Consider the following 11,992-nt stretch of genomic DNA (forward strand, 5'->3'; position numbering starts at 1 on the left):
TACGGTATCTCCTTACTTACAGTTCAATTTGGCAACATTCAATTGAATACCTGAGTGGAAGAAGGGCCCAACTCCATCAAAACTGTTTTTGAGATATTAAGAAAAAACTTAATATTTGGAAAAGTTTTATAGGCAGAATGTTTTTTACCTTCAGGGACCTTTAATACATGAACATACAATATTACATACATTCAAAATTATATATGATGTTTCCATGGTAATGGTACAGGTCTTAATACGAGCTGGGTGGGCCCTTCTTCCACTAATATACTGCAAGTGCCAGTTCCGTAAGCAGATGTCTTATAAATAGCTACAGAAATTTGGTAATTATCTAAATAGAAGCATGTAATATGTTAGCAAGAAAATTTATTGTTGTGAAAAGCAGATTTCATGGATGAACAAAATTCCTCTTTAACCCAATATTTGTGGAAGAAGGGCCCAACTCCATGGAGTTGGGCCTTTCTTCATAAAAACCATGATTAAGTGTATGTGGAAGACTATTTAGCAAGTGGATTTTGGCTCATCGTTCACACACAAGGAAGAACAGTCTGCTGGCAATAAAATGCTGGACCTAACTCATTTTTGTAAAAAATTGGAGTTGGGCCCTTCTTCCACTCAGGTATTCAATTTCACACCTGAACAGCATGTGGGCATGGCTCGTGTTTCCGCGACTAAAACTCTGCCAAAAGTCGACTTTTTTCCCACCCTTATTATAAAATCTACAATTGGAAGCAACGGCAAGTGCTATTATATTCTTTACGGTCAAATTTTTTATTTCTTGAGGCATTTTTGAAATCATTATTCACCTGGTGTGATCTGGTTGACATTGTCTATATTTCGGTAATTCATGGAAAGACTCATTCCCATTTGATGTACTCAAGAGTGCACTGGCACACGATTGATGTAAACCAGTCACGTCTCGCAAACGGGAAGTAACAAGGACCTGCGCACCAATAATGCATGTGACATCTTTCCTGTATACATGGTATAATACTATAAGCGCACCTCTCTGCTGGTATATTTGCTATTAATGTGAGGCTATTTCTGCCCTCCTAGGCAAGTACACACAGTATCTATGAATTATTATGAAACAGCAGCTATTGCCCTTTAACTTGAGGCAAGTCATGATATGAGTGAAAGAAAGTAGTAAGTACAAAAAGCTGCCTTTTGTCATTTTAACCCCCTGAGCACTACCTGCCGATCTAACATTGCCTCTGATTGGTCAATTACATGATATCTTCATTTTAATCACCAATCAGAATAGTGTTTTGCAAATAATTCATCCCAATTCTTTTTGTGTTGTGAAATTATTCTAACAATGTTGCTGATTGGTCCAATTGATAATGAAAACTTCTTTTTGGCTAATCGGCAGGTAGTTCTCATGGCATTAAACTTGTAGCATTGCTAGATCAAGTCTGAGGGTAGTGGGACTGTACTTGAGATGCTTCCAGGAGCAACTTGAATCACCTGATGAACACAGTCTCAAAACCCATTGCCTCAAGTTGCAATAAACTTGTCAAGTTTTTTGATTCCTTTGCAAATGCAATTTCAAAATATAACATAAAGCAGCCATTGCGCATATGACTTTCTTGCAGGACAAAGTGCTTTCACTTAGTCTGTTCCCAAAGTAAAAATGCTGTATCTACAAGTGTTTAATAAGGCAGATACTGTTTTTTATTTATAAGGCAGCTATTTTTAATCAGCCTGTTCCCAAAGTAAAGGGCAGTAGCTGCTAGTAGTTTAAATATATACATGTACTGAATTTTTACTTTGAAAGACCATCTCCACGCAGGTGTTGACTGTTTCAAAAAAAATTGTTTAAATCAAAAAATTTCAAATTGTAAAATTTCATGACCATATTTAGAATCAGCATGAAAAATGCATTAAAATGAGTACAAACAAGCCTAGTATTGGTTCAGTGGTTCTTGAGATAGCTCTTGATATTTTGAAAAAATATCTCAAAACTTAAGACTTTTGTTGAAGCCTATGGCTAGCATGCAGAGCATTAAGTTACTAGACTTGCCAACACATAATTTTCTTTGTCAATACATTTTCAGGATGTATGGTAAACATCAAAAACAACTTGAAAATAACAAAGCATATTACCTTTCATTTTGCTGTCATCAATCGCATACTAATTGTTTTGCTTCTACAATATTTTTCAGTCCAAAATGCCAAACTTAGTAAATGCCAGAGCTATTTTTATATAATTATAATTGCTTTCCTCAATTTGGCTTTTAAACAATGAGTTTGTTTGTTATGGTACTGAATTTTGTCAATGACCTGAACCAACTAAGGCAGTAGAATGCACCTTTTCAGAATTTGACACTTCTCGACAAATAACTTCAATTTTGAGTTCAGAAATAAACACTTATGGAGAGAAACATTCCCACTAATTCACTTTTATTTACTCAGCTTCACTCTGTAACGAACAAAATGTACTAATTAAATAATCATAGGTCGCACCTGAAGCTTTTTATCAGTCTCATAAATTATCATCAAATCACACTCTGTATGGATTGACACAGAGCGAATACGATAACATTATATTTATCTTTGCGAGTTGAAGCAGCTGTCCGATACTAAGACCCGCATACCGAACCTGATTACTTCATTCCAATTTCTATGTTATCTGTTCCCAATAGCATCTTCATAAACAAGTTACGTAACCAAACCAATAAACATATATCTGATGAATTACGTTCCGACCATAATATATATGATAATGCTAAAGACAATTATTAAGTTGTGGATTTTCGAACAGAGCTTTGGCTATGATGTTATCATCAACTATTTAATTGCATTTGTGAATTGTTTATATAAATTGTTTTTTCCTATACACATTGGTCGAATATTCTTGTAAAGTTTATAGTGCTTTTAAAAATGTGGCCATGATTTGATCCACGAGCAAAATAAAAAATTGAAAATTTAAGTTTTTACTCATTCATAACTTGCTCAGTACCTACACTTACAAGCTGATGTTGAAATCCGGTTGAAATCCATATCCCTGCTTATATACTTGGTTTCAAAATTATGAATTTTATATTTTCATTTCTGTGCTTTTTATTTATTGTATATTTGCTAAATTGCATACAATAAAAAAGACCAAGAAAAATGAAAATGCATCATAAACTACTGTAACTACAAATATTTTTTCAATAAAAAAATTAAAATGTTATGCAATTTAACTTAATTGCTTCAAAGTTTGGATTTAAATTAACCATTAAAATAAATGGAACTACAGAGCTTGAATCTTTTCAATTATTTTTCTAGGCTTCAATGGTTCATTTAATAGGCGTACATTTAGATATGTCTAGTAACTTGTTCAGTGGCATAGCCGCAGACCCATATCCAACCATTAAGTATTGAGATATATAGGTTGGAAAAATACTGCATAAATTTCACAGCAGAATGAAGTTACAGACCACTAATATTCTTCAGGCCTGAAAATAAAATGCTTGGATTCCTGGGCTTGGATTAAACTGGCACCTAACTGCACCGGTAAATGTGAAGGGGTATTAAGCGTTTGAATAGGCCTATTCAATTGATTAGTGTGCCTATGGGAGCCGCCAACAAAAACTTCAACTTCCTTTCGCTATTCAATCTACTGTGTTATAAGAGCCATAGAATTCCCTCAGAGTGGGTTTTCAAAGACACTTGCATTTCGATTCACATTTTTATTGGATGCATTAGGGGGTAAATTGATCTAAAGATCACAAAAATATGTTAATGCATTGCTTTTGTTGTATGTCATGTTTCTGATTATCTTGCTCAAATCTGACTGTTGTGCATCAGTGAAGTAGCATAAACCTCTTCACGATCATCAAGTGATTTCAACTACATAATTAAATTCATTTTACAAAAATGTTTTATGCATAGTTTATGATATGTAGCTATTAAAGCATATTTATGTATGAAGCATTTTATATCATATTATATCATTGTAGCTTTTATTTCTGACAAGATTTATACATTTTTATTCAAATTTGAAATGGATGTCTGTTAGAAATATGATATATTGTCTAGTCTACTAAATACCAGAACTCGATGATTAGACTTGGCGACATTCTAAATACTGTTTGTATGCCTGAAGTATAAAATATGATAAAATCATAAATGTTTGTTTGTTTGTAAATATGTCAAGCTGTGCAGAAACATACTTAGGTTCTGTTGGGACCGGGCTCAAATCAATATCTGAGACTGAAACCAGACATTGAATAAAGGTGTGAAAGATATGTTCCTAAACTATATTGTGCATAAAAATGGCAATTGGTCTTAAGGTCCAACTGAAACAATTACATTTGGTAAACCCACTTCGATCAAAACTGATGCAATCAATTGTTGTGAAAAATAAGAAACATAAAAAAATATAATCAAAACTGTAATATTACCAACTTCGAACTAAATGAGTTTATACCATGTTAATAGCAAGGTATATAGAAACCCATCACAGATACCCCAGAGGATGTTTAAAGACATTCCCACAACCCAATGGGGTTTCTGACCTTGTATGTCTGGCTTTTGTACACATATGGTACAGTTGATCATGCCTTGCATTGGAATTGTGTGCAAATATCTGGCGTTTTCATCCTATTATTTAACATTCATAACATCGAGACTTAGGAATAAAATTAATGCAGTGGGACAATATGCATGTTTCCTGTAAGAAAATCAAATATCAGTCCTAAGTCTCAACTATTAGCTCGTTGGCTGCAGTTTTAAAATGACCATTTTGTGTGTGTGGCAATGGGGACTTTGCCTTTAAAATTAGGTTATATTGATCAAATTTCCCAATCATAGTGCATTGTAGGAATGCCTTTAAGCCTCCTCTGCAGATACCCTGAATCCCTTCTCATCCATTATTTAATGATGGAATATGTATTTAGTAAGCTGTTTGCTCCAGATTCAGAGCAATAATTGAGTTGTTTTTGCTTCCCAAAATTTGTTATAAAACTATAGTAATGATAGCTATCACTTCATAGGCAAGGCAAGGCCAATGACCCGCGCAAGTTTGTCTGTTGCTTACAGCCATTTTGTAACAATTATTTTGGCTCGATATGCATCATTTTGAAGCAGACACTTACAACAGGAATTACATTAGCTCTTTCTGTAACATTATTATTATGCACAATCTCTCGTAGCTCTCCCTCTCATAACACTCAAAGATACATTGAACTCAAATTCTCAACTTGTTTTCTCTGGCTCATTTCATGGAAATTGCATTCTACAATAAAGTGCTTCATAAGGCTCTTAATCTTGACTCCCCATCTATTCCCCATCACTTATATCCCCTCTCTCCCTCATTTTCTTCCCTTAACCCCTGCATCCCTCTTTCTCATCCCCTTAACCCCCTCCCTCCTTCTCTTCCCCTTCCACTCCCATTCTCTTTACCTTGCCCCTCTCTTGTTCTTCACTTTCCTCTATTTATCTTGACTCCCTTCTCTCCCATTCTTCCTCTTGTGACCCTCTCTCCTTCCTTCTCTTCCCCTTAACCCCTCCCTCCTTTTCTTCCCCTTACCTCTCCCTCCTCTCCACCTTACCCCTCCCTTTATCTTGTTTTCCTTTTCCCTCTTTCCATTCTTCCTCCCTCATCCTCTATCTCTCCTTCTTTCTCTTGTTCTTTCCTCTCCTCTCTTCCATCACTTGTCTTTCCCTCTCCCCCTCTCTTTCTCCCTCTATGACTAAGGCCCGATCCTGACTCCACATCGCAGCGCGATGTGATGCTGCGATGCTATAAAAACTGTAATCTGAGCCAGGTTTTTATGAGCTCAGCGGTGAAAATTCTCATGGCGAGGTGGAAATTTTGGGCGGCGGTGGAGTTGAACAATGTTCAACTTTTTCGCATCGCGCGAGATCGCAGCCGTGCACGCTTCTGATTGGCTGCTGGAAAATCAAGGTCGGTAGAATGACCTTAAAAGGAGATGCAGACCCCACATGCTTTTAAAACATCGCAACATCGTGCGATGAAATTAAAATATACATTTTAATTTCATCGCGCAATGCTGCAATGTTTGAAAAGCATCGCAGCATCGCATCGCGCTGCGAAGTGGAGTCAGGATCGGGCTTAAGGCTTTATCTTGACTCCCTTTTCTCTCTCATTCTTCCTCCCCTCATTCTTCCTGTTGGTCACATATACATCTACTCAGGGTCTTAGCTAGCCACCCGTCTGGCCGTCATTTTAGACGGCCATTTTGCTCCTGGGACTGGCAAAATTAATGCCTTTGACAGATGCTATATTATAAATTGTATGTTTTGAGAAGCTAATTGACCTTTTTAGTAGACACAAGTTGTAGAACAAGGCCATATCAGCACATATTTGAACTCTTTGAACCCCCAATGGGCTATAGATGTCTGGTAAATATTTTAAAGGTCAAATTAGGACAGGCAATTTTATTCAAATGACGGGCAACCCACAATTTCTAGCTAAGACCCTGCATCTACTCTGTAGTCTATCTGTTCAGTTTTTGTAACAAATGGCAATATAGTTCCCATCATTCACAATGAAAGATTGTGGAGGTTTACCTGAGTGATACACCTTAGAAGTGTTTGAAAAAAACTGCTGAAAGAAAACGGTTTTGACAAGAAATAACCTTTTTCAAATGAAACAATCTACTCTATTCTAAGCATGCAAAAAAGAATGCAAAAATACAGTAGGCCACAATTATGAGATTAGACACATGGGGGTTAGGGAAGGGGAGGTAGGGGCAAGGCAGATTGAGTCTATAAATTATTGAACCTACATTTCCGTTAGCAGAAAAAGAAATTGGTACCGATAACGCACATACATGTACAACATAGCATAAAACTAATGCTGTTAAACTAAAAAAATAACAAAGTACAATTACTTTAATTATTACACTGCAAGACACACAATTTAATGTACTTTCTACTCATAAACACAAATTAATTAACATTCAGCACTGTTAATTAGGGAAGTAATTAATTATGCTTAGTTTTTCATCAACCAAGTACATCTACACAGGGCAGTCACTCACTTAGTGACTTGCTACGCACCCACGTCCAGAGAAAGAGTGACATTGCAAAAGGGTGCCATTTTTATGATGCCCTCCTCTATGGGTACAACGGGTACAAAATTGTTTGTGCATCTGTGCGATATACATTGCTCTGGGGGTACTCAGTACAAATGGCCATACGGGGACGTGCTGCAAACGTGGGTAGCATTTGCGGCCTATTGGTATGTGAATGACCCCCTTTTTCTAGGCCAATTTTGGTATATATATTATAGGCCTATGGATGGTCTTATTTCAAAATTTTCTCAATTTTTTCAATAAATGGCCCAATTTTGCCTCACTGTAGCCAAAGTTATAAAGATTCAGACAATTTGTGTTCAATTTGACCGAAAATTTGAATTTTGGTATATATATATCAATGAGTTCAAATTTCTTGAAAAATTGGTATCTTGATTGATCCACTTTCAAATTCTCAAAGGCACACCCCTATATTCCCAAACCAAACTTGAGTGTCCCCTGGGATACATTGTACGGTACCATTAAGGGGTGAATTTTAAGAGCGTATTGGACGCAGGTGGGTAGCTCACTTGGTGACCCCCCTATGCAGAATCTACTCTAATATCTACTCATCTACTCACAGTCTCTCTGCCCTTCGTAAGCTTGAGAAAGCACCTTGTTCGACGGTCACTAAGCGATTGTCTGAGAGCTGTCTATAAAGTGGTGCGCCCCCGATCAGGCAGGTAGCCATTTTGTTGTGTGCGTGTATGACGGATGATGGGTACATAAGGTTTGGTCATATTTTATCAATTTTCCAAGAGTTGGAATCGGTTGAGACGAGACGATTTTAAGGCGGACAGCCAACACACAGCAGCAACGCACAATAGCGGTGGAGGAAAAGAAGAAGGGACGGGATTAGGGCATGCAAGAATAATAAACCATTCACAAAAGAAGAACACATAAAAAATATATTAGGCACTACGCAGGCTACATTGCATCATGATTGCATTCTGGTAGCAGACTTCTTTTTTTTTTTTTTTGTTGGTTTTTTAACAAATTGGAGTGCCATACAATTAGATCAGCATTCCTTTCATTCAATGAATTAAAACTCAGCTACTTCATTGGATTGGGTGAAGGCTAAAGCACTTCACCAAATTAAATGGATTTTCAACAAGTTGCATCTGGTAACAATATGGAGGGAAAATAACGGGGAAAGTAAATTAACAGCAACAAATTTTGGTTTTTGGTTTTTTTCCCAAGTCATGCTAGGATCGGACAAAACATTTCACAAATATAAAATGGATTTTCAATGGGTCATATTTGGTAACATTTAGAGCTCTGCAGGGCAACCAAAAAATTCAAAATTGCCTCCACTGACCAAGACCAACTCGGTTACAAATATTCCAAAACCAACTGGCCGGTGCAATTCTGAGCATCTTGCCCCACAGAGCTCTAGTATTGGAAATAACTTTACTTTGTAACAAAAATGTTGGTATTATTTTTTCTAAGACATGCCAGGATACAATACATAACATAAATGTGAGGTGTCATGTCAAAAGGAGACACTTTTGGGCAGGATCGAAAATGGAGAAATAGCCAAAAATCTACCCGATGGTAATTTTTTCACCATTTGGGTTTGTTGTGAATTTGTGATGTTATCAATGTTAAAAATATTGTCTGATAGTTTCAGACCGGAATATAACTGGCATCTTGTATTTTTTAAACATTTTTTCAAGGTAATTCCTAATCTCAACATTGTCAATGATATTTTCAAAGGCCGATATCTCAATTTCCAATTTTATAATACCATAACTTACGAACTCAATATCTTCACTTAGGAATGTCCGATTTCATTGGGAAAAACGGCGTTTGAGATATCTCAAAATTGATAACCTGCCCAAAAGTGTCTCCTTTTGACATGACCCGTCACAAATTTGCATGATGTATTTTATCAGAAATATGTACATGATCGTCACATGTTGTCCAATTTTGTTCCAATAATAAGAAAGTAAGAATTATAATTTATACATCTCAACTTTAAAACATTGGCAATTTGTAGCGATATTTTCACCAAAACTGGAGCACACGTTTCAGTTCTATTCTTATTTCATTAACAAAATTATAGATATTCCTAATTTGCCCCAAAATAGATAACAAACATGTACAATCTGATACAACACATCACAAAATGACCAAAATGCTTTTATTTTTATTTTTGGGTCAGGAGTTAGAAAGGGAAAAGATGACATGTCCAGTATTTCATAATAAGGATCAGTAAACAAGTGTGATACAATTTCATAATTATAATTCATCATAATTTCTGTAATTTATATATTCTTGTTTGTTTGCTATTATATATAAAATTTAAACAATCTGAATTTGTAAAAACTTTTGTAGTAGGCCTAAAAATAAAATTTCAATCATTTGAACCATTTTTTGAATCTGACCCAACTGGATATGTCGTTTGCAGTGATAGGTTGAAACGCAAAGGCCTACGATTATTTAAAAAAAAGTCATGCTACAAATTTGATTTCTTTGGTATAATTTTTTGTATACTTACAAAATTCGTAACATCCGCAAACTGTCAAAATCACCCTTGCGGACACGGCTGATATTGTTACCTCCTAGGTCTCTGTAAAATTGAAAAGACAAAAATATTTTTTATTAGAAAATACACAATACAATCTTCTCTATAGTTGAGTAATTTGGTGCCAGTGCAAGAATTGGGGAATGGGGTGGGGAGGGGTGCAGAGGGGAAAAGTTAGTTGTGTGTACACAGGGGTCAAGAATGTGCCTAAAATAAGTTTGACAATATAATGGTCACCCAAAAGGGAAATCGACATAAATTTTTTTCACTGGGGAAACTGGATCTGAAAGGGAAATGGTAGGCCATTTATAAAAAACCAATGTCCCATGGACCAATGTTGATAACAAAAATTATATAATTGGTCATCATAGAACATTGATATTTTCCCCGGATATTTCCTTGAAGATTGGTAGGAGACAAAGCAATTAAAGTTGCTATCAAATTCGTGAGCTAACAATTTTATGGCTGTATTTTATGGCCATGAATAAATAGTGTACGCATATACCAAGTCAATTGTGTTTACGAAAATTATGGCAAAACGTGCGACATCCATGATATGAAAAACAGAGTGTGCTTTTTTCTTTTTTTACCCAGAATTTTTCATTTTAAAAGTTCCAAAAATAGTGCCAGTTTGCCGGGAATTTCTTCCGACTGCTCATGACTGCACGCAATGATCATGATGATTTTTTGCAAACTTTGCCGCTGACCAGATGCTTCAAATTCGCCCGTCCAGATCATCAATTGAAGCGGTGCAATCACGGGTAACTTCAGCGGAAAAAGTGGCAAAAAATGCATTATGAAAACGGACAATGTTTATGGAAAACAGTATGTTATTTAGATAGATAATATGGGGGCAAATATACATATATATCTAGCCAATTATATTGTTCTTTTTAATGTTTCAATGAAAGTTTTGACTGATCTCTACAGGTCTACTTACAATCTTTCTACATTTGTAGGAATTCCAGGAGGTATTTCTTGTAGATCACGATTGGTACAATCCACACGGGTACCGTAGCAACTGCACATCGTTGGACATCCAGCTACCATTGCTCCATCGTACCTCATCATTACAAACAGTAGAAAACACAGGCAAATTGCCCGTAATCCTAAATTTGATGTCATCTTGATGTCCATGAAGTTCACATATACTCCTCCTCAATAGTTCCCCGATATTGCGATGGGAATGCTTCCCCCAATTGTAAAATATCCACTTGGCAAATTGGGGAAAACTTTATTGTACAAGATATATAAAGCAAAATGATCCCGAAATCTCACGTTAGGTAAACTTTACCATCAGAAGCGACAAACAAAAAAGGTCTTGTTCATAAAGAATTAGACTCCTTTTTTTGCTCACCAAACAAGACGATTTTGTAGAAAATCTCACGCACTCTATTTAGAAAGAGAACAATTATACCATCAATCAAATACCATTCCGTGTTTTCAATGCATTCATTTGAGAAAACACGTAGCCAAATTTTAGCAATGCCTTGCTAAAATGTTTACATCATTTTTGGCTATAGATATTCAACAGAGCGCTTCGGTTTTTTGACACGACTAAGTAGACTTTCCGATTGTAGTAGGAGAAAATATAAATCCCGGTTCACAATAATGCACTACCTCCTAGAAAATATCCGAGGCGGAAAAGGCTACAAAAAATCCAAGAAGTTATGTGCCTTGTTTGTTGATTCCGTAGAAGCGAACTTCTACTTGTACACAATCCAACGGAGTTACAAAATTCAATAAGTTACTGCTATTTCCAGTGTTGACTTGCAGTTAACGACGTTTCAATTCTGTCACTAAATAAAAAGGCAAGTTTAGAGTGCTATCGAGCGACTGCAGCCAGCAGTTGCAGTGACTTCATTTACCGAAACTGAGTAAACTTGCTGCTAGACTTGTATGACAGAATGACTGCCCAATGCAATATTACCGTGCGCCGCCGCTAAACCACTCTGTCGGGTCGAAATCACTCGCTCAGAACAACAGGCTGATTCTTTGAATGCCAGGCATCTGAATTGGAGGACCTGGAGGAGGGAGACGGTGGAAGAGTCTAGCGCCCTCAGTTTATAATGCGAACTTTTAAAACAAGTAAGAGGGCAGCCCTGAGCCCTCTCTATGTAAAAAAAATCATCTGTAAAAACGTCAGGCATGTCAAGATGGATTGGTTTCCCGGATGGATGCAAAAGATATCATGACATTATTAAATGATAAAAATATTGGCTTGATTGAGAAATGAAAAACCTCAAACTTCCTCTTTTTCCGAATCGACAAACTAAGTTAAAAAATTTGCAGTCGATAAACTAGGTTTTAAAAATATCATTAAAAACAGAGTCTTTCTAATTCTATGTATAATGATCGATCAACTCGATGCGAGAACTTGACATGCCGGTTAAAAAAGTATAAAAACGAAAAAAACACCGAACTCATCAGTAGACCT

At 36.2% G+C, this 11,992-nt stretch overlaps 1 protein-coding gene across 1 annotated transcript in view; it reads right to left on the reverse strand.

Annotated features, from left to right (window-relative positions):
• Positions 1 to 11,510, reverse strand: part of LOC140147941 (slit homolog 2 protein-like) — a 250,816-nt gene extending 239,306 nt beyond the window's left edge. Inside the window, 3 exon segments of the mRNA XM_072169734.1 lie at positions 7,610 to 7,681; positions 9,529 to 9,600; positions 10,496 to 11,510. Coding sequence (XP_072025835.1) covers positions 7,610 to 7,681; positions 9,529 to 9,600; positions 10,496 to 10,692 — 341 coding nt within the window. The 5' untranslated portion in view covers positions 10,693 to 11,510.
• Between the last annotated feature and the right edge of the window lie 482 nt (positions 11,511 to 11,992).

This window comes from Amphiura filiformis, chromosome 3, assembly GCF_039555335.1.
Source record: "Amphiura filiformis chromosome 3, Afil_fr2py, whole genome shotgun sequence".
NCBI lineage: Eukaryota > Metazoa > Echinodermata > Ophiuroidea > Amphilepidida > Amphiuridae > Amphiura > Amphiura filiformis.